This window comes from Mesocricetus auratus, unplaced genomic scaffold (assembly GCF_017639785.1).
Source record: "Mesocricetus auratus isolate SY011 unplaced genomic scaffold, BCM_Maur_2.0 Super-Scaffold_100022, whole genome shotgun sequence".
In the NCBI taxonomy this organism is placed as follows: Eukaryota; Metazoa; Chordata; class Mammalia; order Rodentia; family Cricetidae; genus Mesocricetus; species Mesocricetus auratus.
Window position 1 is genome coordinate 22,857,684 of NW_024429203.1, and position 27,046 is coordinate 22,884,729.

Consider the following 27,046-nt stretch of genomic DNA (forward strand, 5'->3'; position numbering starts at 1 on the left):
AATTTGTGGCCTACTTTCTGGGTCAGCATCCCCAAGATCATAGCTCTTCTCTGGTCTCATTTCTCTTAACTCTCTCAACTACCTGTGCCAGCACGTGTTTCCTGCACAAGCCACAGATAGCCTTTCTGAAGTAGACCTCAGGCTCTAAAGCAAAGCATGCCACTGTGTTCATGAGACCTCGGGATGTAAGGTGCCTGGAATGACTGCTCTCCCTGCCTCTGCTCTACATCTGTAAAGCTCTAGTCTCTCACACTGGACGCATCTAGATTTCTAGACTGCAGAGTCTCCAGATGATAGGCTGTGCCTGTGTAGACATGAATAATAGCTATTCAGCTCCAAGGCCTTTTCCTTAGGGGTAGGAGGGACTCTACCTACAGGACCTTTGTGTGAGCCAATTTAGCCCGTCCTACCTGCCTATGAACACAGTGCTTCCCGGTTGCCTGGACAGCAGGCAGTCTCCTGAAACCCAACATCCCAGTTCTTGGTCCTGCCTCTTGGGGAAGTTTTTCACCCTGGATTGGCTCCCAGAACCCAGGCTCCTCCCTAGGCTCAATCTGCTTGGGACTCTCTTTACCTCCCCCAAGGAGTGTCGTTCCTCAGGAGACAGCACACAGCAAGAGAAGGTCCTCCAGGTAGGGGGGAAGGGCAAGAGTAAGTATGTTGGGGAGACAAAAGGGACCAGGTCCAGAGATTTCTCTTCTCTAAGAGGGCTGATTGCTGCCCATAGAATTGTCCTACCTCCCAGTCCCGCCTGGAGTTCCCAGGAGACCAAGAACCGAAGCTTCTAGAAAGTGTCAGATACATTGGGAGACTGGAATTCTGACTTGTTCCGAGACTCCTCCCTCCGTCTAGGAGTCAGGAGAGCATCTCCGTATGCAGACCTACACAGAAGGTCTTCCCTCCCCCAGGACAGCAAGGATGCCACCTAAAACCAAAGGAAAGGGGAGAAAAACTGGAGCACAGAAGAAGAAAAAAAAATCAAGTCCTGGTGAGTCACAGGGCGTGTCTGTGTCACAAAGGTCCTCAGAGGGAATCCAGCCCTCTGGGCAACAAGATGGTGTGGGTTTGTTTTGGTTTTGTCTTTTGTTCTTTTGACACAGGGTCACTATGGGACCCAGGCTGGCCTCAAACATATCCTCTGCTCCAGTCTTCTTAGTGACGGGCAACAGGCGTTGCCACCACCCATGGCTAGGGTGCCCTCCTCTCAGAGCCTGAGTCCGGATTCCATGAGGCTGAGGAAGTGGAGAATGCCTCCCTCCCAAAGTCCCCCGGGAGCCCCATCTAGTTCTTTGTCCTTGTCATATTTCTCACCCTTATTTTGAGCACCCACATGGCAGTGAAGACTCAACCATAAAATGGTCAGATTTGCCATTGGGCATCCCTGGTCCAGCGGTTTTCCCCCATCACCCAGGAAGACTCGCAGGTGCGGGAGGAGCACTGGGAAGGGTCCGCGATAAGGATAATCTAAGACTGTCGTCTTGCCAGAACAGATGCCGAGGCTGAGGCCAAGCATAGGCTGGTGCTGCTGGAGAAGGAGCTGCTTCAGGACCACTTAGGTAAGAAGTCTGAAGCCTCAGGAGACGGCAGAGATAGAACATCCTAGTTGGGATCATCATTGCTGTGATGAAACACCATGACCAAATCAACTTGGGGAGGAAAGGGTTTATTTGGCTTATGCTTCCAAGTCACTGTTTATTATTGAGGAAAGTTAGGATAGGAATCCAAATAGGGCAGGATCCCGGAGGCAGGAGATGATGCAGAGGTCATGGAGGATGCTGCTTACTGGCTTTGCTTCACATGGCTTGCTCACCTGCTTTTTTTTTATAGAATGCAGGACCACCAGCTGAGGGGGGGTGTGCCGCCATCCACAGTAGGCAGGCCCTCCCCATTAATCACTAATTAGGAAAATGCCCTAAAGGCATGCCTACAGCCTGATCTTATGGAGGCATTTTCTCAGTTGAGGCTCCCTCTTCTCTGATGGTTCTAGCTTATGTCAAATTGACAATAAACTAGCCACCCAAATGGGTTCTGGGTTCTTGGGGAAATGGAAATTTGAACTGTGTGCAGGGCTAATTCAAGATAGCCATTACCTGTTCGCAAGATTGTGAGGAAGGGCTAGGCAGTGAAGATTCATGAAAGAAGCTATCCCCCCATTCCCCAGCCTGACCCCTCCACCCAACCCCCCACCCCCCACCCTCCACCCCCTGCACTGGAAATGGAATTACAGCTTCATTCATGATAGGTAAGTATTCTATCATGGAGCTAACCTGCAACTTGGGGAAGCCATAGTCTTTTAGTGGCCAGGACATGGAGGAAATATTGACTTAGGAATGAAAACCCTATGGGTTCTGGGTGGGGTAACTAGTAAAGAGAATAAGACATTGACACCTGTCACCAAGTTCCCAGAGGTAAACATAGTTCACGGAGGCTATGGTGATTGGTCCTGTGGGACCCACAGTCAGACCTGAGCTCTCCACAGCTCTCCAGAGGGATGAGACCCGCAGAGCCAAGGCTTCTGAAGACAGGCTGAAGCAGAGGTTGCAAGGGCTGGAGGCTGAACTGGAAAGGGCCCGAAGCGAAGGAAAGGCCGTATATGCAGGTATGATTTGACTGGCCAGGTGGGCAGGAGACAGAGGCATGGAAGAGGACAACCAAGAAAGTCAGGGAATTCAAGGAAGGGGCATGAAGAGGAATTCTGTCATAGCCTACTCTACTGTCCCTGAATAGGCAGGGTCCGGAGACCCCTGGCAGGATGCAGAGTACCCCATTCTAGAACGTCTAATGCTGCATGCTTGGTGTCTGTGTGAAACACAGTGTAGCCACAGCCCTTTACCTTTGTTTTTGGGAGTGGAAAGAAGGGTCAGGGTCCCCTTTTAAGCTGTTGTGTGGGGAGTCTGGTTTTCTAGCTCCCAAACTCCTAAGGTCTCCCAAGTTTCTTCATTCTGTTCCTTCAGTGAGACTTTCCCCCACACGCAATGTTGTCATTTCCCTTCTTGGTGCCTTCATCCCTATGGCTCCCACCTCAGAGATGAGCCGCCAGCGTTGGGCCCTGAAAGAGGAGGTGAGGACCCGAAGCAAGCATCTGGAGGAGAAAGTGAGAGGCCTACAGGAGCAACTAGGTAGTCCCCATCGCCCACCCCTTCTTCCCCAGGCTTGCCAACAATCATGGAAGAGTGGACCCGGGAGGTCCTTCTCTTGGTGTCTACAGTCTTCTGGTTGGATTTTAACTAGGGTCACTCTCGCCCTCGCTTTCCTCTGAACTGAGAGTTGAGTGGCACAAACCTCTGTGTTAGGGGCTGAGCTTGGCCTCTCGGGGGAGTTGGCTCAGCAGTTAAGAACACTTGTTCTTACAGAGAACCTGAGCCAGCACCCTTGTAGCAGCTCACAAGCCATCTGCAAGCCAAGCCCTAGGGGATCTAATGCCCTCCTCTGACCTCCACAGACACCCACATGGTGCACATACATTCATGCAGGCAAAGCACTCATACACATAAAACAACAAAATAAGTAACTCTAAAAGAAGAAAATAAAGCTGGGCGTTGGTGGCGCATGCCTTGATTCCCAGCACTCAGGAGGCAGAGGCAGGTGGATCTCTGTGAGTTCAAGACCAGCCTGGTCTACAAGAGCTAGTTCCAGGACAGCCTCCAAAGCCACAGAGAAACCCTGTCTCAAAAAAAAAAGAAAGAAAAAAGAAAAGAAAAGGTAGGACTCTCGCCCCATTCCCCCTTTGCTTAATCTCCCCCAAATCCAGCAGTTACCCCCTTCACTGACTTGTCCATCCCAAGCAAAACACATTTCTTAGTAGTTTAGCTGAACTTTGCAACCAAACTATAGAAAACAATAGACTTAATTTACTTCAGTATCTTCAGACCTGGGCACCTGGTAGAAGGCCTTAAATCACTACTTGTTAAATCAGTGAATAGACCAAACAAATAGGAAAACAGGTCAGAAGAGGGCATCAGATACCCTGGAACTGGAGTTAAAGATGATTCTGAGTCACTGGGAACGAAACCTAGGTGCTCTTAACCACTGAGCATTGCTCCCATCCCCTCCTGAGTCTATTTATTCCTGAAAAAAACCAAAGTGGCTTTGAACTCACAGGGTTCCTCCAACCTCAGTCTCCTGAGTTGTAGGATTACAGGTATGAGCTATCACATCCAAAACACCTTCAGTGTCACTATAAATATCCATGAGCTGCTTATACAGGTCAGGGATTCCATCTCTAACCTTGGCCTTCTTTCAAATTAAAATTCAACATTTATTGAGCACCTGCTACATTGGGTACTTTGTCATCCATTTTCACATTTAAGGGTCACAGCAAACAAGAGCAGTGTATATCATTTTCTCTCCAAAGATAAAGAAGGGGCTAGAGAGAGGAGGGTTCAATGATTATGAACACAGGCTGTTCTTCCTGAGGGCCTGGCTTTGATTCCTAGCACTCACATGGTGACTCACAACCATTATAATTCCAATCCAATGTCCTCTTTTGTCCTCCATAGGCACCTGCATACATGTACACACATGAGGGGGGGTAAATTTTTTTAGGGTTTATTTATTATGTATATGGTGTTCTGTCTGCATGTATGACTATGCACCAGAAGAGGGCACCAGATGGCTGTGAGCCACCATGAGGTTGTTAGGAGTTGAACTCAGGCCCTTTGGAAGGGCACCCAGTGCTCTGAGCCATCTCTCCAGCCCAATAAAATTATTTTTTAAAACCCAAATGTAAGATTAAAAATAAATAAAAAGATGTGTAAAGAGAGAAACTGCTCCATGTTAGTTGGTACAAGTCTATAATATCAACCCTGGGAGATGGAGATAGAAGAAGATCTAGACTGCAAGGTTGTCCTTGGCTACATGGGGAGTGTAAGGCCAGTCTGGGCTACATAAGGCATGGAGACCTAGAGATACTTGTCCCATGCTGTATATGTAACAACCACCAAACTTTGGACCCATCTCCTGTCTCTCTCTCTTTTTTTTTTTTTTTGTTGTTGTTGTTGTTTTGTTTGTTTGTTTTTCAAGACAGGGTTTCTCTGTGGCTTTGGAACTTATCCTGGAACTCAGAGATCTGCCTGCCTCTGCCTCCTGAGTGCTGGGATTAAATGTGTGCGCCACCACTGCCCAACTTCCATCTCCTGTCTCAAGATCTCTGTTCTCTCTGCCACCCCTCAGTGAGTCCTTATAGAGACTCCGGGAAAGTTGATGACCCTGAAGTCTGTAATGACTCATCAAGGTTGGTTACTGCTCTTGGTGTAGTGTCACCATCCTGTCTTCTTTATCTTTCTGCCCTGCTCCCTAGACACATGCCAAAGGGAGGCTAAGACAGCAAGGGAAGAGACTGAGCAAGCTCTCAGAGAGCAGGAAGAAACCCTGGCTCAGCTTCGTGCCCACGTGGCAAACATGGAGGCCCAGTATGAGGAAATCTTGCATGTAAGCACCACTCCCTGGAAGCCATTTTCAGGATCCCATAGCCCTCCATCCCTATGCTCCCAATGAATGTGATGACCCACAAGCCAAGGGAGCCATGCTCTATTCTAAGAGTAAACAGAAGATACAACCATTGACAGTCAGTGACTTGTAATCCCAGTACTTGGGTGGCAAAGGCAGAAAGATTTCAAGTTCAAGGTCAACATGGGCTACCATGTACTATATAGGTGCTACATAGACGGACCTAGACCAAAATAATCAGGGGCTATGGGTACAGGCCAATAGTAGAGCTCTAGTCAGTATGCAAGGCCAGGGGTTCAACCTCCCTAACAGAGGTGGGGGGAGAGGAGTGGGGAGAAGAAGGAGCAAGGAAACAAAGGAGTAGCACAGGTTTGTAATCCTACTATTCAGGAGGCTGGGAGAGGAGGATCATAGTTCAAGGCCAGCCTAGGTACAGAGTTCAAGGCCAGCCTAGGCAGTATAGTAAGAGACTCTACCTCAAACTAAAGGTAAAAAGAGGGATTGATGACAGTTCAGTGAACAGGGTGCTTGTCTAGCATGTGTGAGGCCTTAGTTCTATCCTGAGTGCTTAAGAGAGAGAGAACAATGGGCAGCCAGGAATGGTGCCTCATGCTTGCAATTCAGTACTGGGAAGCTGAGGCAGGAGAACTCTGAGTTCAAAACCAGCCTGGACTACAAAGCAAGGGTATCTTACAGAAGGAGGGAAGGACGGAAGGAGGGGAGGAGGGAAGGAAGGAAGGTAGGCAGAAAGGCAGGCAGGCAGGAAGGAAGGAAGGAAGGAAGGAAGGAAGGAAGGAAGGAAGGAAGGAAGAGGAAAGGAAGCCATTGACAAAGAACTGTTCCTAAACAAGTTGGGCAACATTCCCCCTTCCCTCTTTTCCTGGGAGCTGAGAGCTTGGTGTTCACAGGGCACCCTGGACTGTCTCTTGGCCAAGCTGAGAGCTGCCAAGCCTCAGTGGGATGCAGCTGTGCTGAGACTCCACACCAGGCACAAGGAGCAGCTACGTCAGTTTGCTCTCAACCCCCTGGAACTTTGAGGCCGTTGGCCTCTAATCTCTGAGGCCTATTAATAAAGTGACTTGGAGTAGAATTCAACAGAACTGTGAATTGTGGCCTTTGGCATTGAGGAATGGCTCTCATGGGGGATATGTATATTCTGGGTTAATCCATTGTCCCACTGTCCTAAATGCTGAACAGTAAGAAATGGACAAGGTTCTAAACCCTCTCCTACAGAAACTAGATCCCATTCCCTTAAGCCTGGAGCACCTTTGGTTCCTTCAAACTACCATTGCTTATCCTCACCAACAAAAACACAAAGCCAGATGTCTATGAAAAGACTGCATATATATGCATATATATATGTATGTATATATATATTTACTTATTTATTTGGACAGTGGCATACTAAGGTGTTCATGTAGAGGCTAGAGGACAGCTTCCAGGAATTGGTTCGCTCCTTCTACCAACAGGGTTCTGAGGATTGAACTTGGGTTGTCAGGCTTAGCAGCAAGCATCTTTACCAACTGAGCCATCTCACTGGCCCAGTGGGAAAGGTAGTAATAGGACATTAAAGTGGCCAGGAACCAGCTCCCAAGTTTCTTTCTTTCTTTTTTTTTTTTTCTTTTCGGTTTTACGAGACAGGATTTCTCTGTAGCTTTGGAGCCTGTCCTAGAACTAGCTCTTGTATACCAGACTGGCCTCAAAGTCACAGAGTTCTGCCTGCCTCTGCCTCCCAAGTGTTGGCATTAAAGGGGTGCGCCACCACCGTCAGCTCCAAGTTTCTAAGGTGTCCACAGAAAGAAAATATGGCTGATCTCCAAATCCTTGTGCCATATAACCCTGGAGTCATAGCTAGCCTAAGTTCTCAATGACTTCGGTCCTAAATGGCTCCATAGCATCACCTTCTTGGGCAGAAGAAATTCATCTTTGTAGCACATGTCCTCAGAACTTCTACAGAACATCCCATGGGGACTTGGGCTCCCTCATGAGCCAGCCTGAGGCCTCTGTCCTCACCCCTCTGCTGGAGGTAGGCTCCTGAGAAGGGAAGAAGTCCCCGGCAGTCACGAAATCATTGGTGTCTGAATCTTCCAGCTCCCACTTCCAGTTTGGAGAGATCATTCCTGGCTCCCTCCACCTCAGGGTGCAGAGCAAGAGCAGGAAAACCACTAGGCAAGTCTGTGCCAAGCAGGCATGTCCTATAGTATCTCCGAAGCCAGGCTCCAGTCCTACACAGAAAGGACAGAGTCAGTCTGAGACCAGAAGATTTCATTTTCCTGTTCCAGCATGTTCTGACTGCTCAGGAATGTGTCTCCAACTCCTGTGACCTATAGTCCCCCTACACATCCCACAGGGCTCTACCCAGCAACCCTCCCCTCTGTCCTTTTCATAGCTCCGTCTGTTTCTTTGACTTTACCTTTCCAGACTCTGAGGAAACCCAGGCTTCTAAGCCCTGTGAATTCCTAGCTGCCAGCTTCAAGCAGAGGGGTGGCTCCACCTCAGCCAGATGCCGAAGCCTATCCAGGTCATTGTCACCACCCACAGGATATCCATTCACCTCCAAAATTGCATCTCCCATTTGCAGCCCTGCTCGGGCGGCTGAGCCTCCTGGGGTCACCTGGCAGTATAGGGGGGACACACAGAAACATTGGTCAAGTGTTCTAAGGATGGGCATGTAGGTAGGCAGCGGAAGGTAGGCGATAAATGATGTAAAGAGCCCAAGGTGCATGGGGCATCGGTCACCTGGGAGATGAAGAGACAAGGCCCACTAGCCACGCAGCAGAGTCTGAATCCATAGCCACCTCCAGGTCCAGGGTACAAGCAGCATTGGCGGGAGCCAACAGTGCCAGGAGGCTCAACTGCATCTTCAATCAGAAGATCTTTGGTTTCCGCCAGAGGGGAGGCAGCAATCTCTGGGTTCTCCAAGAAGAGGAGGGGAGACAGCCGTACCTGGGGGTGGGGGCAGAGAGAGCAAACCTGTGGCACCTGAGCCCTGCTCCATTCCTACCCCCTCCCTAACCCCGTCACTTGCGCACCATGCTGAAGAAGCGGTCAGCCTCAGGGTCGACGACAACAAGGGAGACACAAGAGCCCTGTGCTCGGATCCTGGACACGGTTTCCTCATGGCCCAGCCCATCCACGCTTTCCCCAGCCACAGCCACCAGGCGGTCTCCAGCCTTCATCCCTGCCTTGTCAGCTGGCAGTCCTGGGTCCACCTCCCACAAGAACTGCCCTGGGACATAGACATACTCACTGTTCCTCCCTGACCCACCCCCACGCTCGCCCAGGGACACTGAGAAGAGTGCAACTGGATATCCACGACCATCCTAAGGCCCCCTTCCTACCCTGCCCCGAGGGCTGCCACTCACCGAGGCTACCATCCAGGCCCTTCTCCTCCCGGAGCAGGAACCCAAAGCCTTGAGGTCCTTTTTCCATGTTTAGACACCGGGGCTTGGCAGGTAGTGCCCAGCCCTCTGCCAGGGGTGCAGCAAGAGGCATGCCCAGCTGATGACACTGTTCCTCTACCTCCGGCCCTGCCACCAGCAGAGTCACCTGATCTCCACTCTGAGAAAGCTGTGGGGACCCAGAAAGAGTATAAGCATGAACCATCTGTGTGGGGATGGAGAGGTACATATCTCCTCAGCACCTCTCCTAGGCCCACACACACACAAAAGAAGGGTGACATATACAGGCCCTTAGATCAGGAGGCGGGATTCACGTAGCAGACGCCACAGGAAGCCCTACCTTCCTACTGAGCTGGTTGGAAGTGAACTTCTCCACGCAGACCCCATTCACTTCTAGCAGCCGGGCCCCAGGGGGCACCCCTGCTCTCTCAGCAGCTCCTTCTGAACTGAGCACCAGCCAGAAAGGGCCCCGAGTTCCTAAAAGCAGACAAAGTAACTCCCGGTCTGCTCCTTGCCTGGAGCAGAGGCTGAGTTCCCCATGCCTGACCACCCCATTGGGCCCTAAGCTCACCATGGGTGATGCTGAAACCAAAGCCTCCTTCGTCTTTTACTACGTGGCACAACCGGGGCCTGACCTCCGGGCCTAGGGCAGGGCAACAGAAGACCTCGTTCCCCTGCTGAGCGCGCACCACATCGTACACTTGTTGTGCTAAGACCGTCAGCAAGACCCGGGGACCGCTGGCCCGGATGCAGCGCACTACCTATAAAAGGACATGGGAGAGAGGTTGCCCCCCCCCCGTGGGATCCCAGGACCCCTTAGAACTTGTATTTCCGTTGTAGAAACCAGTTCTGTAGGAGCCTTCGTGAAATCGCTCTAGCTGGGTACCTCGAAATCACGGGGACTAGGGAGAGTGAGGCTTGGCCAATGAATGCATTAGAGTGCCTAGGCTCCTCTTCCTCTTGCAAGTGCTATGGAATGAGTCCCAGCCCAGCCTCACCATCGCATAGTCCTCATGTTCCACGTTGTTATTGTTCACCGCTAGGATCCGGTCTCCTTCCCGGAGACCGTGGCGCTGGGCAGAAGAGCCTGGATCTACCCTGCACACCACATGGTCAGCCTTGCCCAGCTGCTGCAGCAGATGGAACCCAAAACTCTTTTCCTCCTCTTTGCTCAGTAGACAGAAGCGAGGCCGCTGCAGGTTCCAGGGATCTGGAGGAGGGGGTGGACCGAAAAAAAAAAAAAAAGAGGGGGACACAGTCCAAGTACAGGGCCATCAAATGGCTGGTAGCCCCTGCATCATCGGAGCACTGGCAGCTTCCAGCCACTGAGAGGGTGGGCTTTAGAGCTGAATGGACACTTCTTGGGCTGGGTGGATAACACAAAGGGAGAGCTGCCTCCCTCTGCCTCTGTTTAGTTACTGATAGCACAGGGAAGCAGTTAGTGGTTACCAAGGTGATAGCAGGCTGTGTGGTGCTGAAATGTCTCTAGGGAAAGGTAATGGTTGCCAGGGGTGAGGGGGGTTACCAGACTGGTCCTGGTCTTCAGCCAGGGAGAGGACAGGATTGTCAATGCCCAGCCTTGGATTAAACTTAAACTTCCTGTAAGGAGGCAGGGGAGAGAGGCAAGTAAGAGAAGTATGCAGCTGGCCTGGGGTCCCGGGTGCTACCTGAGGTGCTAATGAGAGCTGAGAGCCCCCCCCAACCTTCGATTCCTCTTCAACCCTCATAACTTACAGAGTTAATGCAGCTGTATCTCGAAGATCTGCTGGACAAAGCAGAGGTAAGAGAGACACGCTCCTCCCCGAGGTGGGACTTCCATGGTGAAAACCTGCCCCCGTTCCGCTCCGCTATCTTCACACGCAGGAGTGTTAACTCCCCTTTATGTCCCTTCCCCAGTTTTGTGGCACATAAATCTGAGACTATCCCCACAGGGTGTGGACCAGGAAGACAGACGTACACACTCACCTCTCTCCTCTTTAGCTCTATCTATTGCCTCAGAGCTACAAGCCCCAATATCAAGTGTGTCCTGGACCCAAAGACTCCAAATCCGTCCCCTCTGCGGCTGCCCCAAGTCCCCTTTCAAGGCTGTCTCCCCACCTCCTACCTGCAGTTGCCTCCATAGTTGGATCGGTGACCCAGGACTTAAGAGTAGGGACAAGGTTCATTATAACCAGCTGACCCTCCCACCTGCCCCCTCCCGAGTCACGCCTCCTTGAAGACACTGCAAGGAAGCAATAGGGTAATGGTTAACAGCAATGTGTATGCCTGCTTCTTCTGCTCCCAGTCCTAGGCCCTATCTTTCTCAAGAGAGCCTTTAACTGACCCAGTTGTTCTTGTGCCCAGAAAAGAGGTGGATCCCTCCCTGGTCATTGGGATTTCAAGCTGGGGGCAGTAAGTATGGGAAGGGGGATAGGAACTCCAAGGCCCAGCACGGACATGCTCATCCCAGGGTCTTACACGCAGCCCCTCCAGCAACAAAATTATCTAAAGACGTTTGTGTCTCCCCCTTTGGCTGTCAGACTGTTCAAACGCTGGGTCCCAGAGAACTGGAACTTCTCCAGGAATCTTAAACTGGAGAAGAGGAAAAGATGAAGCTCTCCCCAGTGCCCGCCAGAATTTGTCTCCCAACAAGAGATATCGTAGAGTTCTGACAATTTGTCAGATCACCTCACAGGACAGATCGGATCAGAGCAATGAACCAGTGGCCTCTGTGGGCACACACACACTCTCTCTCCTTTCACACATACCACCACCTCCAGGCTACAAAGAAATAAATGTTTAACTTAGAAGAGTGGAGAAGGAGCTGGGTGGTGGTGGCGCACGCCTTTAATCCCAGCACTCGGGAGGCACATGCGGGCGGATTTCTGTGAGTTCGAGGCCAGCCTGGTCTACAGTGTGAGTTCCAGGACAGCCTCCAAAGCAGTACAGAGAAACCCTGTCTCGAAGAAAAAAAAAAAAAAAAAAAAAGAAAGAAAGAAATTATTTATGGGGGGCGGGGTATGTGAGAAAGGAGAGAGAGTGTGTGAGTACCCACAGAGGCCAGCAGAGGGTGTCAGATCCCCTGGTACAAGTGGTTGTGAGTTCCCCCAACATGTGGTTGCTGGGAATTCAACTCCTGTCCTCTGGAAGAGCGGCAAGAGCTTTGAACCTGCTAAACCATCTCTCCATTCTTTCTCTGCTTTTTCACTATTCTCTTTTTAAATAGCTTATCAAGGATTAGTGAGTCGCAGAGCTCAGCTTGTTAGGGCTGCCAGGGCCCAGGCATCGTACTAAAACTCCAGCAATCCTACTGCCTCTGAGTCTAGTGGTCAGGAACTATCCTCAATAGAAAGTAAACCAGACTAACCCTTTCTTGGATCACCAAGCAAGGAAGAGGAGACCACAGGGAGTGGAAGACACAAGCTTTTTAATAGCAGCAAAATGGGCACACTTATCCTTAGTGACCTCGGAGCCATTGATACCTGTGTAGTTGAGGGGACATGAAGCTGGGAAAAGCACCAATGTGAGGGCATTTTGCATCCAGAGGTGAGCATAAGGCAGGAACGGGAAGCCATCCAGTACAGCTGCTGGATGGCAGAACCCTCAGCATGACAAACAAACATGAGAGGTGTGCCCCTGGGTAACACCATCAGAGGGGGAAGGGGAAGATTGGCGGTGGGGCCACAGTGCAATTAGGCCACTCATGTGTCATGTTCTTCTTAGTCCTTCTAGGCAAAAGAAGAGGTGACACGATCAATATCCAAGTCCAAGCATCAACTCGCTCTATTTGACCTTGTGAAGTCTAGCTTGGGGTCCTGGCTGGACTTGTTGTGGGCTGGGGCAGCACAATTGTGCCCATTGTTTTGACTGCAGATCTTTCTGGTAGGAGTTGTGCACTCCAGGAAGCCATAGAGGGAAGGGTTTGGGGGCCAGTGGTCCCACAGCTAGGTCACAGTTGTCACTGTCTCAGCATCCAGAGCCTCCCAGCTGCTCCAGAAGGGTCTTGACCTCACTCTCCACTCGAAGCAGCTGAGCCTTGCGCCAAGGATTAAGGGTGGCGCCTCGGCTGTCTTCCAGATCCCGAAGCAACAGCTTGAGATGGCTCTGGACCCGCGCCGGGTCCCAGCTGTTGAGGTTGCGCTGGACTTCACTAAGGATCACCGACCAGTACTCAGAGACCGCTGCTCCTTCTGTCAGCGAGGCCACAACCCGTGCACCACCTTCGCCAGAGCCCCCCAAGTCCCGCAGGACCTGGCGGCCCTCTGAACTCAGCTCATTAAAGTAGAGGCTGGCGGGAAAGAGATGGAAGGATGTCATTCATTGGAGTTTTGAGAAGGCCCAAGGTAGATATAGGCAGAGAGCCAGGAAGCCTTAGAACTCCGTTCAGGCTGCTGTGTGGGAGGGGCCAAGCGTCTGTAATAAGAGCTGTGGAAGTAGCTCAGGTGGTAGAGTGCTTAGTATGCACAAAGCCCCGGGTTCACTCCCTAGCATCACAAAAAGAATCTGCAATAAGCCAGGGACAGAGGTAAAAGCCAGTGGAAACATTTAGAAATGGTGGCAGGGAATAGATGCAGGTTAAGGGGTAATCACAGCAGACTTGGGTGGGCTCAGCACTGGGTAAACCAGGATAACAAGGGAAACACAGACAGCAGGCTCAGGTCCAGTGCAGCCCGTGGGTAGGAAGAACATAGTGAAGAGAGGGAAAAACCAGGGTTGGGCCTGGAGCATGAGACCAGCCCAGGACTTACTGCAGCAGCTCCAGAGAAGGGTGCTCCTGAGCAGCCTTAGCCAAGGCCAGAGCTGCTGCGTCACCAGCACCGTTGTAGGCCACGTTCAGTTCCTGCAGTTGCTTGTTGCGGTTCACCTGGGCGGCCAGCAGCTCCAGCCCCTTGTCTCCAAGGTCAGTATGCAGCAAGGACAGGTGCGTCAATGAGGTGTTTCCTGCCAGGCCCTCCAACAGCAAGGCAACCCCTGCTGCTGTCACTGGGTTGTTGGACAGCCTAAGGGCCATAAGCAAGGCAAGGGAGGAGGGGTATTGTAGATGTCCAAGCTGGGTGTTAGGATTTCAGCCAAAGGGGGCACATGAGGCTTGGAGGCCAGCCTGGATGCAGAATTCAGGTCCAGGAGAAGGGACAGTGAGATGACAGTGGTGCCGCCCAGGAGGGGGAGTGAGGGACAGCAGGCTTCTCTTCACCCTCCTTTCTATTTCTCTTGCCTCCTGATCCACCCCCCTCATTCCACCCCCGCCCCATTTCCTTATTAGTCCCCTTCTTACACCTTCCTTTACTGCCTCCCCAGCCTCTGGTCCTCCATGCTTTCTAATTCCACCATCTTTCTGTGCCCCGCCCCCCAGCCCCAGTTTTCATTAGAAAAGAAAATTCCTTATTTTGTGCATGTGTGCCTGTGGGTGTGAGGTGAGGGGAGAGGCTATGGAGATCAGAGGACAGCTTGTGAGAAGTGGTTCTTTCCTTCCAGCCAACCTGTGGGTCCTGGGGATTGAACTCAGGTCATCAGGCTTGGCAGCAGCCACCTTCACCTTCTGAGCCATCTCACCAGGTGTTCCCTTCAGCCCTCCCTTCTTCTTCCTCATTCACCTTTCCTGATTCTAACCAGAAACCAGGACCCCCAGGCATCTGGGTTCCTAGGAAATCAGCCAACATCTTGGGAGCAACTAGAGAGTATCCAGCATTATGGTGAGTCAGCAGGGAACAGTGACTCTGTTGCCAGGCAACTGGCCCAGAAATTACTGCAGCTTTCCTGTCCCCCAGGCTAATATTAGACAGAATAAAGGCTTTCTTAGCGCCCACTCTTGGTGTCTTCCTTGCTACTTTCTTTATATTTATTTTTTGTTTGTTTTGGGGAGACTGAGTCTCTCTGTGTAGCCCTGACTGTCGTGTAGACCCTGCAGGAACTTGTTCTGTAGACCAGGCTGACCTTGATCTCAGAGGCCTGCCTGTCTCTGCCTCCTGAGTGCTGGGGTTAAAGACGTGTGCCCCCGCCTTGCTCCTTTCTGACGTTTGTAATAGACCTAGACTGGGAGCTAGCCAGAGCCCAGACAACCTCTTCTAGAGCCAGGGCAGGCCTGTGCCAGCCATGCTGTAGGCAGGGTGCTCTTCATGTCCCAGGCCATCAGAAGAGCCAGACCCTCCCATCAGGCCCCTGCTGGGACACTCACCACAGAGTGGTGATCTGGCACTGGTCGTGTAGCAGCAGGTCTCGGAGGTCCCTGCAGGCCTCAGGGCCCAGGTTGTTGAGTTGCAACCTGCAGCAGAAGGTGGCCAGAGGGGAGGCCAAAGAGCAAGAATGCAGTTCGGCATGGGTCTTCCCGTGGGCGTGCCCCTTCCTCACCACCTGCTTCCTGCCATCCATGCTCATCTTCCCTCGTGCTGTGCCTGTCACCTCTGTCCACACCGCCTCCGTCCCACTCTGCTGGGGTCTGCTATGTCACGGGACATGAGTGGGAGGTTTGTAGCTGTGTTGCAGGAAGGGAGATGGAGCCTGTTTTGAGGAGCAGGAAGGGGATCTGCGCTTGGAGTGGATTAGCTGAACTTGGAGGCACTGGTTCCCACCAGAGTGGGTTGCTGTCCAGCAAGTCTTCTCCACGTGCCTGGTCTTATCTACACACAGCTGTTTCCTTCCGTTCTTCTGCTGTGTTGAGTGCAGCCTCAGGGGCCTTCTCCAGAAGACGAACCCAAGCGTAGCCTTTCAGCCTCCAAAACTATAAGCTCCTCCCTCCTTCTTGAGACAAGGTCTTTTTATTTTAAGGATTTATGTACTTATTTTATGTATACGAGTGCTCTATCTGCATGAACGCCTTTATGCCTGAAGAGGGCCACTGAGAATTAAACTCAGGACCTCTGGGAGAGCAGCCAGTGCTCTTAACCACTGAGCCATCTCTCCAGCCCCAAGAGACAGGGTCATACATAGACCAGGCTGGCCTGGAACTCACAGTGTAGCTCAAGCTGAACCCACACTCACAGCACTCCTCCTGCCCCAGGCCAGGCCTAGCCTTAGGTATTGTAGCAGCAACAGAAAGCCGACTCACACATGTCCCCTGCCCTTTTTTATTCCTTTGGTCTCCCTAGCACCTTCTTCCCCCCCTTCCTATCCAACCCCATCTTCTCTTCATTCCTGTACCTGAGGATTAGTCCTCACCCCAGTTTCCGGGCACGCAGGAAGACAGGCATGAGAGTGTGTAGCCCAGCAGGATCCAGCTGGCAGGAAGCCAAGTTCACCTCATCCAGAGGGTGCTTTCCACTTCCTAGGACAGCGGCCACTACTGTGCACTTGAGGGGTGTCATGCGCACACCTGCTAAATTGAGCTGGCGCAGGGAGCGGAGCACCTCGGCTGAGAAGCGCTGGTTCTGGAACTCATAGTGGAAGAAGAGATGGTCAAGAAGCTCTGAGGGGGGCAGCACCTGCCGCCCCATCTTCCCCAGTTTCTTCTTGATGGCCTGGGCATTCTCCAGGGCATCCAGGTTCTTGATAGGGCAGCCAAGCTGAACCAGCACGGCTCGGTTGTGGGCCGAGAGAAGACCCCCCATGAACATGGGGAAGAGCTCAAAGACTTCATCCTCAGGGGGCTCATCTGGGTGGCGCCGGGGGCCCTCCACACCCAGGATGCTGGCACCCATCTGGTCCAGAACATCGTCATTGTAGTAGTCCTCCTCCCGGAACATCTCCAGTACCATGGCCTGGGCCACCGCCTCCTTACTCTTACTCACCATGCGCCCAAACACGCGTGGAACCACCTGGAAGAGATGCATGGGAAGGGCATGGTCTTCCACACATCCAATCAGTCTTCAAGGCTCAGTGCAAGATAGACCTGCTCCCTCCCACTGTTCTAGCCTTGGGATCTCCCCTTGAACTCACAACACCATTGGCCAGATCACACTACTCCTCCTTGCTGTGACACCCTCCACGGCTCCCCACTGCTTGTGAGGCAAACTCCGAAAGTTTAGTCTGAAATAGGAAACTTTTCATAATCTGGCCCCAACCTGACTTTTCTAGTGTCATCTCTTAAACACTTGCTTCATGCTCTCCAAATGTTACGGACCTCTTTCTTTTCCCCAAGTGCCCATTCATTTGCCAGTCCAGGAGGTGGTGGGAAGAAGGAATATGTAGTACAGTTGTCCCTCCACAGGGGGTCAGTTCTGGATCCCTTGTGGATAGTGGATATCGAACATGCCTTGTAGACCAGGCTGGTCTCAAACTCACAGGGATCCGCCTACCTCTGCCTTCTGAGTGCTGGGATTAAAGGCATGCGCCACCAATGCCCGGAAAATTATTTTATTTTTTATTTTACGTGCCTGAGTGCTTTGTCTGCAGGTATGTATGTGTACCATGTGCATGGATGATGCCTGTGGGGGTCAGAAGAGGACATTGGAGCCTCTGGAACTGGAGTTACGGATGGTTGTAAACTACCATGTGGGTGCTGGGAATAGACCCAGGTCCTCGGCAAGAACAAGTGCCCTTAAACACTGAGCCATTCTGCCTAGCCACTTGCACTTCTTTTGAAGATTTGCTTTATTTTAACATATTTTATTATATGTGCATGTAGGTATGTGCACATAGATGCAGGTGCCTGAAGAGGCCGCAGGGGGTTGGGCCTCCCCAGAGCTGGAGTTATAGGTGGTTGTGAGCCACTAGACATGAGTGCTGGGAACTGAACTCAGGTCCTCTGCAGGGGTAAAAGAATCTCTTAACTCCTGAGTCATCTCTCTAGGTCTCTACAATCTTTCTTCAGATGTTTTCCTTATCTTTTTTTTTCAAGACAGGCTCTTGCCAGCTGGTGGTGGCACACGCCTTTAATCCCAGCATTCAGGAGGCAGAGGCAGGCGGATCTCTGTGAGTTCGAGGCCAGCCTGGTCTACAGAGTGAGTTTCAGGAGAGCCAGGGCTACACAGAGAAATACTGCCTCAAACAAAACAAAACAAGAACAAAGATAGGCTCTCACTGTTGGAGTCCACATAGCCTAGACTTCAAGGTCCTCCTGCTGTAGATTCCAGGGTACTGGGATCACAGGCAGGCGCCACAAGCCCTGATAGGCAAATATTTTCTTGCTCTTCTCCTCCTCTTCCTCTTGTCTTTTCCTTGAGATGGGGGTCTGCGTCCCAGGCTTGACCTGGAATGTCTAGATAGCTGAAGCTGACTTTGAATTCCTGATCCTCCTGCCTCTGCTTCCCGAGTGCTGGGGTTACAAACATACACCAATGTATCTGGTCCAAACATTTGCAATCTGCAGTAGGATGCATGCACAGACAGCAGATGCAAGGGGCTGACTTTCAGCTACTCAGTTGGAGACCAGGCTGGGTGTTATAAATATATCAACACTTTCAACATCCTGATCATCCCAGCAACCACGATTGATGCTGCTGCTTCATGGTCCCACATGATAGCCCCTGCCAACCTCAGTGCCCTCATCCCAAGCCTCCACCCCTGCTTCCTATGCTCCCTTCCCTTCGACTTTTCTTGTCTTCCTCAGGACTGAGGCTCACCCTTTTCCAGAGCCTCCAAGATGCTGCTTGCTAGAGTTCCTGCCACCCCAATTGTTCTCTTGGCGAATCCTTCAGAAATCAGTTTAAATGCTTTTCCAGAAGGCTTTCCTGACCACTCAGACCAGGTATGTCTATCTCTCTGAGAACATCAGAATTTTTCTTATAGGCATTTATCACTTTTCATTGTGTAGGCATGTTGACTTTTGTCTTTGGTCTGTAAAATCAGAAAAGGCAGGAACCTGCAGAGATTAATTGGTTTCTCCCACACATTGCCCAGTACACAGCAAGTACTGAAATATTTGACAGAGAATGAGTTACAGGTCACCTCCCATTCTTGCAAAGAAACAGGAGGTTATTTGATGGCACCTCCTCTGGTGTCTCCATCGTTTTCCTTTTTCTCCTTTATTTTCTTTTTCTTTTCTTTTTTTTTTTTTTTGGTGGGGGTGTTTTAAGACCAAGTTTCCCTGTGTAGCCTTGGCTGTCCTAGAACTAGCTCTATAGACCAGGCTGTCCTCAAACACAGAGATTTGCCTGCCCCTGCCTCCCAAGTACTGTGATTAAAGGTGTGCACCATTACCCAGCTTATTGCTCATTTTTCAAATGTGAGGTTCTTGCCACAGAAGTGATAATACTCATTATTAGTCTGGGAACAAGACCAGAAAATAACATTTTGTGAAGATGAATGAATATGATTATCATGAAGGCTGAGGATGTAGTTCAGGGGAAGAGTGTTGCCAGGCATGTGTAGGACCCTGGACCCAACTCTCAGCTCAGAAAGAAGAGGAGTGTGAGGGCGCATGTGCATGTGTGCATATGTGGATATCCTAGATCGATCCCAGGAATTGTCCTCAATGACCCTTTCATCTTATTCTTTGGGCAGGGTCTGTCAATCAGACTGAGAGCTCACTATGCAGCTTGCTCCAGGGATCCTGTGTCTTGGCCTTTTGAGATAGAATTATGGATGACCCACCACAATCATTTAGCATTTTCATGGGTTCTAGAGATCCAAACTGAATCCTCATGCTCGCACTGCAAGCATTTTAACCATTGAACCATCTCTCCAGCCCAGTTTCCTCAAGTTACAGAAAGAGATTGGAGCCGTAGTTCATCTCCAGAAGTCTAGGGCTGATTTGCAAACAAAGGAAGAAGCAGTGAGGCATCTGGCAGACATCAGCAAGACTGGCTCCCTCCATCCACCCCAGGAACATCCCACATCCGCCCTGCTCACAACATCACCCTCAGGCCTGCCGGCTGGTTTCTAGAGTGGACCTGAACCCAGGATGGACTGTTCTAAACCAATTACCTATGTCATCCATCCTCCCAGAACCGATGAATAAATGGCATCTGCTTTATGAAACCCATCTCCTGTGATTGAGTTAGCATGAGTCATCGCTCCTGGGGCCCAGTCTCCTCTGAAGGAGCAGACACAATTGAGTTTCTGGGTCTGGGGTTACTGGGGATGTAGCTCAGTGGCAGAACATTTGCCTAGCAGGTACAAAGCCCTGGGTTCAATCTCCAGCACCACAAAAAGAAAAGGAAAGGAACGTTTCTGGGCCTGCAAACTATACTGCAATGACACAGTCTGCCTCCCAGCAGTAGAAAAGAAAAAGAAAAGAATTAAAAAGAAAGAAAGAAAAAAATCCTTGTTAGAAATCTATGTGGGATTGTTTAAAAAAATCCCTGTAACCTCAATTCCCCTCTTATCCCCATTCCTTTCCACCAAAAGCCAAATTTCCAGAAGATTTCCATGCATGCAAGAGGCAGCCTCTCCCCACTAGAAGACAAAAAATGCATACAAATCATGAGGTAGTCTGGAATCCTGGGAGGAAGGAAGGAAGGAAGATGAAGAGAGAGAGAGAGAAAAGAGAGAGAGGGAGAGAGAGAGAGAGAGAGAGAGAGAGAGAGAGAGAGAGAGAGAGAGAGAGAATGTGTGTGGGGATCTTTACCTTAAGCAAGTTGAACAGGAGAGGCAGAATCCGCAGGGGCAGTAGCTTGGCCGCGATGCCCAGAACCAGGCTGACATCCTCCCCAACACGGCCCACAAACTCAACCACTTCTTTACCCACTCGCTGCAGGGCTGTCTTGCGTAAACCCAGCACAATGTAGAGGGCAGCCAGGTATTCCTGCATAGCGGGCACCGTGAATACGAAAGTACCCAGGTGTCCCGGTTCCACACACGGGGCCAGGAAAAATCTCAGGGCATCCCGTCGGAAGATCTGCAGCAGTTGAAATTCTTCCTCTGTCTTGATGCCAGCTTCCAGGCAGCCACGGACATCCTCTTCAGAGAAATAGGTCTTGCGGGATGACACCCCCTCATAAGCCAACTTGCCCATGGTTCGGGCTGCATAGGCCATCAGGGATAAATTGGAGGGATGGGTGCTGTCCAGTGTTTCGCCGCTAAAGTTCAGACGCAGGAAGCTGGTATAGATGCTTGTGAGGGTCTGACCAGCAGGTGTAGGAGCATGCAGGAAGTGCAAGGTAGCACAGACCAGCCAGCAATAGGAGGGCAGGAAGCAGGCAGCGGCAATCTGATGGTGCCCCTCCAGGTTTCGGGACAGCATCTGAATCAGGTTGTCCCGCTGAGCTGGTGTGGCTGAGACACCTGCACCGTATCCACAATCGGGCTGGTTAAGGCGGAGCTGGAAGTAGAGCTTCTGCAGGTTGGTGTCAGAGAAGCCACAGATCTCACCATAGCGGCCCACATACTTGCTAGGGATACGGCCGATGGCAGAGGGTCGGGTGGTTACCAGAATGCTGGCCTGGGAAGGATATGGTTAAAGATTAACAGAGAAACTTCTGTGTCTCAGGAAACCTGATTGTTTCAAGCCCCTAAAGATGGGGGCGGGGAGTCCAAGAATGAAGGGAACCATAGTTATCAACATTATAACTAACAGTGCCTGGCATGGTGGCACATGCCTTTGATCACAGCACTTGAGAGGCAGAGACAGGTAGATCTCTGTGAGCTCCAGGTCAGCCTGAGTTACATAATGAGAACCTTTCCCAAAAAAATGATCAACATCAATTACTGATTATCTACTATGGCCCAGGCATAGAGCTAAGTACTTTATATACGGTATCTCACTTAACCCATACAGAACAAGGGCAGAAGGACAAAAAAGTTTGAGACAATAAATGACTTGCTCAGTGTCACACATTTAGGAAGTGGAGGGGCCAGGGATTGAACTAACCTAGGTACTGGCCTACACAACAACCAAGTAGGCCAAGAACAAAATCCCCTATGGAGAAGGTTAAGGGGCAGCAGCGCCAGGCTGTAGCAAAGAGCAACCCACCTCAGGAAGCATGTATTTGCGTAGCAGGTTGACCATGATGGCAGCTGGTGCCCCCGGTTCCTCTGGGTCATTACAAAGCCCTGTCCCTGCCAGCCGGAAGTCAAGGTTGAGACGCTCCAAGCCATGGAGCACAAAGAGCAGTCGGGATCCGGCAGCGGCCATCAGGGGCAACACTTCCTTCAGGGGTGTGTAACGCTGGGTCACAAGTTGGCACAAGGAAGCTGGGGTGGAGCCCAGGGATGACAAGTCCTCGCAGGAGAAGGGGATGAGCAGCTCAAAGGCGGGCAGCCTCCCGTAACACCAGTCTAGGACCATCTTGCGTACCAAGGTGCTCTTGCCAGTACCCACGGTCCCATACAGCACCACTGTCTGCACGCGGCGCCCACAGGCATCTGGGTCAAAGAGCTGAGACAGAGCCAGTGGGGGCAACCCAGCATGGGTTCGTTGATGCCCTGGGGCCAGCTCTGTGGATGGGCGAAGCAGCTCATCTGGGGTGCTCTCGCGGATCACAGGGTCAACATGGACTGTGTCTAGAGCAAAGGTTGGTCCAAACTGACGCTCCTCTCTAGGCAGCCGGCTAAACCACTCCATGAGGTTCCGGCGATGCCTTTGGATGGCTTCTGGACAAGAAAGCAAAGGACACGGGTCAAGGCAAGGGACTAGAGATGCTTGCTCTTCGGGCAGCCAGGATGGCCGTAGGTCATGGTAGGGAGTCAACACAAAGAACTCAAAGATACAGGAGCCCATTGTGGTGTGGGCACATAGAATTCCCTTGACCAAAAGATTACTAGTAAGGTTTAGAAGTCCTCTGACGGAATGCAGGCAGTCTCTGAAAGAAGCCTGGGATAACTGCCTTCCTAACTTTTTCTTTGTATAGTCTTTTTTTGTTTTGTTTTGTTTTGTTTTGTTTTGTTTTTACGAGACAGGGTTTCTCTGTATTGTTTTGGAGGCTGTCGGTCCAGCCCGGCCTTGAACTCACAGAGATCTGCCTGCCTCTGCCTCCCGAGTGCTGGGATCTCTTTGTATAGTCTTAACTAGTCTTAACCTGGCTACTAGACCGGGGGTTGGCTGAAGGCAGGGAGAGACCGTCTCCATAAGTGCTTTGTGTATGGTCCGTGTGCACAGCACCAGTGATTCACAGATGATGTGAGGAAGGGAGACAGGGAAGGAAGGACCACTAGCAGAAGACAGCAGTAGATTCCCTGTGCCTTCCTCATCCTCCCTCTCCTTCAAGGTCCCTCTCCTTCCCACACCCCTCCTTTACCAGTAGCAGAGATGCTCCTGAACAGCTGTCCATGCCTCCCTGGTCGGGGAACACTGTCGGCTGAGTTTCCATGGTGACGGATAAAAGCCCTTCGAGAGAAGACATGGGATGATCTGGGGTTTAGGACAGAACTCAACCCTGGCACGGGCTCAGTCCAGTCCAGTCTGTACTTTCTAATATGAGACCCAGACTCCTACCCTTCCCAAGGATCAAGGCCCCTCCAGCCCTCCCTGCTGCCTGTCTGGGACTCAAACTGGCCTCTACCAGATCTACCCCACTCTCCATCACCATGTGTACCTACATGATCTAAGCCAACTTCCTCTAGATCCCAAGAAGTTGCCTCTGTACCCATCCTACTGTCTCCCCCAGGGGATCATGGTAGCACATTCTGACCATTCCCATCTCCTGAGCTATGTCTATCTATGTTCTGAGGCACGACACACCCAAGTCTCACCTAGGGGACCCAAGGGGATGCACCCCTTTAAATGGCCAACTCCAGTGGGTCAGGAAGGAGATATGCTCATCTACAGAGAGAAGAAAGAGGTAGCATCTGTAGACCCCATCCACATCTCCCCACTAATGCGCACCCCAACACTGACATCAAATCCCCCTCCTATTCGCATTTACAGTAGCATGTGCTATTCCTAAACAGCAGTTATTACATAATCTTCTATTTAGACATATGATTATTTGATTATCATCCATTTCCCCTCCATGAGTGCAGAGCTCACATCTGGTTTTATTCACAATTATATACCAAGAACCTAACCCATGGTCTGGTACACAGCCAACACACAGCTAATGTCTTGGATGAAAACTCAGATTGATACTGTTAGAAGGGTCCTACTCAACTCCCTTTTAAAGATGGGGAAAAGGATCTGGGAGGTGAGGTGACATTCCCAAGGACACCAGCTATAGTGCCACATGGCTGGGGCTAACGCACCTCATGCCTGGATCCCTGCTTTTCTGGAAGCACCATTTGGACCCTGAGAGCAGAAAGGAGGGGTCAAAACAAACCCAAGCTTCCTGATTACCTGATAGCTGGGGTGTTCTTCCCAGACCCAAGCCCCAAGAGGTCCTGGACAAATGGCAGCCCCACCTCATCCTAGGAAAGTCAGAGCCTGGAACAATTAGCACCACCTTCTTTCCTGTTCCCCTGCAAAAAGAATAGTGTGAATGGGGCTGGCAGGATGGTTCAGTGAGTAAAGGCTCCTGATACCAAGCCTAAGGACCTGAGTTCAATTCCAGGAACCCGCTGGCTAGAAAGCTAGAAAGAGAGAACTACTCCTGAAAGTTGTCCTCTGACTTTTCTACCGACACCCCCACATAACACACACACACACACACACACACACACACACACACACACACACACACCTCCAACCCTTATCCCCAGCATTGAAGGAGGGACCATCTCCCGCTGGTCCTCAAACAACAACGTGTTTGAAGCGCTGGCCTGACTTCTAGCTCTGCTCAGCAAGGATAATCCCAGTCTCAATGATTCCATTTCATCTCCTACCAAGGCCTGCCTCCCCGCTGGGTTTCACAGCTGCCTTCGTCCAGAGTTCCAGTCCAATCATCTGCTTTTAGGTTTCATTTTGCTTGACTGCTGGCAAGCTCCGATAGGAGCCCTGTGCCCACTTCTGAACCTAGATTTCCCCCAGTTTTCATTACTCACTTCCTTCTGCCTTTGGGTCCCAGCCATCAGATCCCTTTAGCTGAGTTTTAATGGTTTTTATCACTTTATCTTCTGACTTTTATGTAAGCTGCCTTTAAGGTTGGCATAAATAATAAATGAATGTGTGAATGAACTTCCTGCTTGACACAGGATGTGCTGCCTCTGCCTCACATTTCACCGGGGCCAGCTTGGTCTCGTCCCCCCCCCATCTTGTTACTTTACTACAGAACTCCTCCAAACCCAGGACTCACACTGTATTTCCTGGCTTTTTTTTTTTTTTTTTTTTTTTTTTTGGTTTTACAAGACAGGGTTTCTCTGTTTTGTTTTGGAGGCTGCCGGTCCAGCCCGGCCTCGAACTCACAGAGATCCGCCTGCCTCTGCCTCCCGAGTGCTGGGATTAAAGGCGTGCGCCACCACCGCCAGGCTCTGGCTTTTTTTTTTTTTTAATCCTTCTTCCCCTTCAGGTAATGGAGACAGTCCTACCGTAGATCCCCCTACTGCTGTGTGCCAGTCCCTTCCCTTGATCGTCTGTCTCAGAACTTGTTCGGATCCCTCACAGGACCCCACTTCCTCCGGTCCTCAGTGCCTTCACCCTTGGCCTATTCCAATCCCTCACTCCCTGTAGAAATCAACCCCCTGAAGTTTCTCGCCGCTTAACAGCTACAAGCCCCGGGTCCACACGAGCTGTTTTTGTAGGTTTGCCCCCAGCCCACTCCTCATCCTCCAGGGCTGCTGGATTCTTGCTCTCACCTTCCTAACTTAGTTCATACACTTTGCTTAGCATCTCCTTTATCAGAATCTCAGACACTCTTCGAGGAGTCTGCTCAAGGTACTCTCTCCCGAGTTTCGCTGGCCTCCCTCCCTGACACCGGGGCTGAAAGGGGGGCAAGCTTGAGAAGTGCTTTAGCAGGGCCAGCCAGAGCAGAAGCTGGCTAGGGTGTTGACTGGGCTGGGAACAGGAGTCCCAGGGGCTACAGAAAGGTCCTGAGAACCTGGCAAAACTCAGAATTGGCATCAGTTCCAAGTTCACTGAGTCAAGATAAGACACGCAGAGTTTAGGATAATTCTCTAATCAAATAGAGTTATGGCAAGTTGTCATGGCACTACTCAAAAGAAGGGGTGCAACAAGAGGGTGCAGAGCTCCCCCACCAACAGCTCTCCCACTTGGCTTCAGGGAGCAAAGAGAAGCTGCCAGCAGGCCCACAATCAGCGCCCAAGCTCCGGCAGAACTCCCAATGCCACTTGCCCGCTCCCGCGACCCAGCAGCCCGACTCTTGCTTCCGGAGCCCATCGCAGCCGCCCAGTCGGGGACCAGAGGAGCGATCGAGCCAGCTAGGCCTTTACCCAGGCTGCCCAGGCCCTGGTGCCCGTCGCTGCGGCCTGGAGGGGTGGAAGCCGGCGTCTCCCGCTGGCTCCCAGCGTCCCCGGCTCGCTCGGCACGGCGCGGCCAGCACGCCTCCGCCAGCCAGGCAGCGCGCGGCCCGGCCCACTCTGGCACCCTGCCCGGCCCGGGCACCGAAGCGCTCAGAGAGCGGAGCCCCGCTGAAGCGGACGCGGGGAGTCGGCACGGGATGAGGACTCCCGCCCCACCCGGCCCTCCTGGGACCCGGGTTCCGGTACTGCCCCCTGCAGGCTCCCAAGCGTCAGGCCCCGCCGATGACCTCACGTCCCCCTCCCAGTCTGGATTTGTTGATAACGCCCATTCTACAGATGAAAACTCAGATGAAGCGCAGAAGGATGAAATGACTGGTTCAGGTTGTCCCAGGTGGAGGTAGATGAGTCAGAGCAAGAGCGCCAGGTTTAAGCCCTTCTCAGTCTGGGATATTCATCCCCAGGGCCTCCTGACCTTTCCTGCTGGTCCTTCCTGGTCCTCCAGGGACAAGAGTAAGCCCTTCTTGGGTCTTTCCTCCGGTGTCATCCAGCCCCAAGACCACTAGGAGGGCTTTTGGCCAGAAGGGAAGACTGGGGACTGATTAACAAACAGTTCCTTCTCCAACCTGCTCTTCCTGTCTGACATCCAGTCATGGTTTAGCCCTGGGACTTCCGGGTCCTAAAAACCCCCACCCTTATTCCTTCTAGTCAAGGAACACCCAAGGTTCACGTAACTGGGATGGCAGAGGCACCCATCCCCTTCAGCCAAGGAACGCCTTCACATGCAAACATGGGTGTGCGATGTTCAGGGAACAGACACGAACAGAGAACTCGAGTGAGAGACTCCCTGGGGCAGGGCCGGGAAGAGGCTTTTGTGGTCTGTCCTCACTGGAACAGAAGACAATGGGATTATCTCATCCAGGCGATTGTCCATTCATTCCACGGGTGGTGTCGGGCCAGTTCTGACACTCACCCCGGACTGCCAACCAGAACGCGTCGTGCAGGGACCCACCATGTTGACAATGAATGCTCTTCAAAGGCAGGAAGCCTAGAAGAGGAAGTTGCTACCTGCTTCTAACAGAGACTGTGACATTTGAACTGGATGTTAAAAAGTCAGT

At 51.5% G+C, this 27,046-nt stretch overlaps 3 protein-coding genes and 1 long non-coding RNA gene across 12 annotated transcripts; 2 read left to right on the plus strand and 2 right to left on the minus strand.

The window, feature by feature from the left end:
* The first annotated feature begins 499 nt into the window (after positions 1-499).
* On the plus strand, positions 500-6,543 carry Ccdc153 (coiled-coil domain containing 153). Of its 3 annotated transcripts, none has more exons than XM_040730047.1 (7): positions 500-632; positions 909-988; positions 1,491-1,556; positions 2,480-2,599; positions 3,027-3,119; positions 5,300-5,430; positions 6,357-6,543. In XM_040730047.1, exons 2-7 carry the CDS (start codon positions 919-921, stop codon positions 6,483-6,485), a joined length of 609 nt encoding a protein of 202 aa, XP_040585981.1. In that variant the 5' UTR covers positions 500-632; positions 909-918; the 3' UTR covers positions 6,486-6,543. The 3 variants fall into 3 exon arrangements, with proteins under 3 accessions (XP_040585981.1, XP_040585979.1, XP_040585980.1); XM_040730045.1 differs by having other exon boundaries at positions 575-632; positions 853-988; XM_040730046.1 differs by lacking the exon at positions 3,027-3,119 and having other exon boundaries at positions 586-632; positions 853-988.
* Positions 6,544-6,804: 261 nt separating this feature from the next.
* Positions 6,805-11,055, minus strand: Pdzd3 (PDZ domain containing 3). 2 transcript variants are annotated; one of them, XM_040730044.1, is made up of 11 exons: positions 10,954-11,055; positions 10,584-10,611; positions 10,375-10,448; positions 9,848-10,059; positions 9,421-9,610; positions 9,190-9,326; positions 8,814-9,018; positions 8,481-8,677; positions 8,188-8,394; positions 8,003-8,062; positions 6,805-7,673 (listed from the first exon to the last, which is right to left on the minus strand). In XM_040730044.1, exons 1-11 carry the CDS (start codon positions 11,012-11,014, stop codon positions 7,644-7,646), a joined length of 1,401 nt encoding a protein of 466 aa, XP_040585978.1. In that variant the 5' UTR covers positions 11,015-11,055; the 3' UTR covers positions 6,805-7,643. The 2 variants fall into 2 exon arrangements, with proteins under 2 accessions (XP_040585978.1, XP_040585977.1); XM_040730043.1 differs by having other exon boundaries at positions 7,862-8,062; positions 10,954-11,053.
* A 1,183-nt stretch (positions 11,056-12,238) lies between these two features.
* On the minus strand, positions 12,239-26,786 carry Nlrx1 (NLR family member X1). Of its 6 annotated transcripts, none has more exons than XM_040730008.1 (10): positions 26,404-26,786; positions 23,914-24,035; positions 23,334-23,403; positions 22,880-22,968; positions 21,616-22,235; positions 20,272-21,084; positions 15,984-16,579; positions 15,004-15,090; positions 13,577-13,828; positions 12,239-13,116 (listed from the first exon to the last, which is right to left on the minus strand). In XM_040730008.1, the coding sequence occupies exons 2-10, from the start codon at positions 23,981-23,983 to the stop codon at positions 12,795-12,797; spliced, it is 2,919 nt and encodes a 972-aa protein (XP_040585942.1). In that variant the 5' UTR covers positions 23,984-24,035; positions 26,404-26,786; the 3' UTR covers positions 12,239-12,794. The 6 variants fall into 6 exon arrangements, with proteins under 6 accessions (XP_040585942.1, XP_040585940.1, XP_040585941.1 ...); XM_040730006.1 differs by lacking the exon at positions 26,404-26,786 and adding an exon at positions 25,902-26,026; XM_040730007.1 differs by lacking the exon at positions 26,404-26,786 and adding an exon at positions 25,308-25,955.
* Positions 17,717-19,679, plus strand: LOC121133462. Its single transcript, XR_005870310.1, has 2 exons — positions 17,717-18,450; positions 19,390-19,679. It is a non-coding gene; the product is annotated as an uncharacterized LOC121133462 (long non-coding RNA).
* Positions 26,787-27,046: the final 260 nt, after the last annotated feature.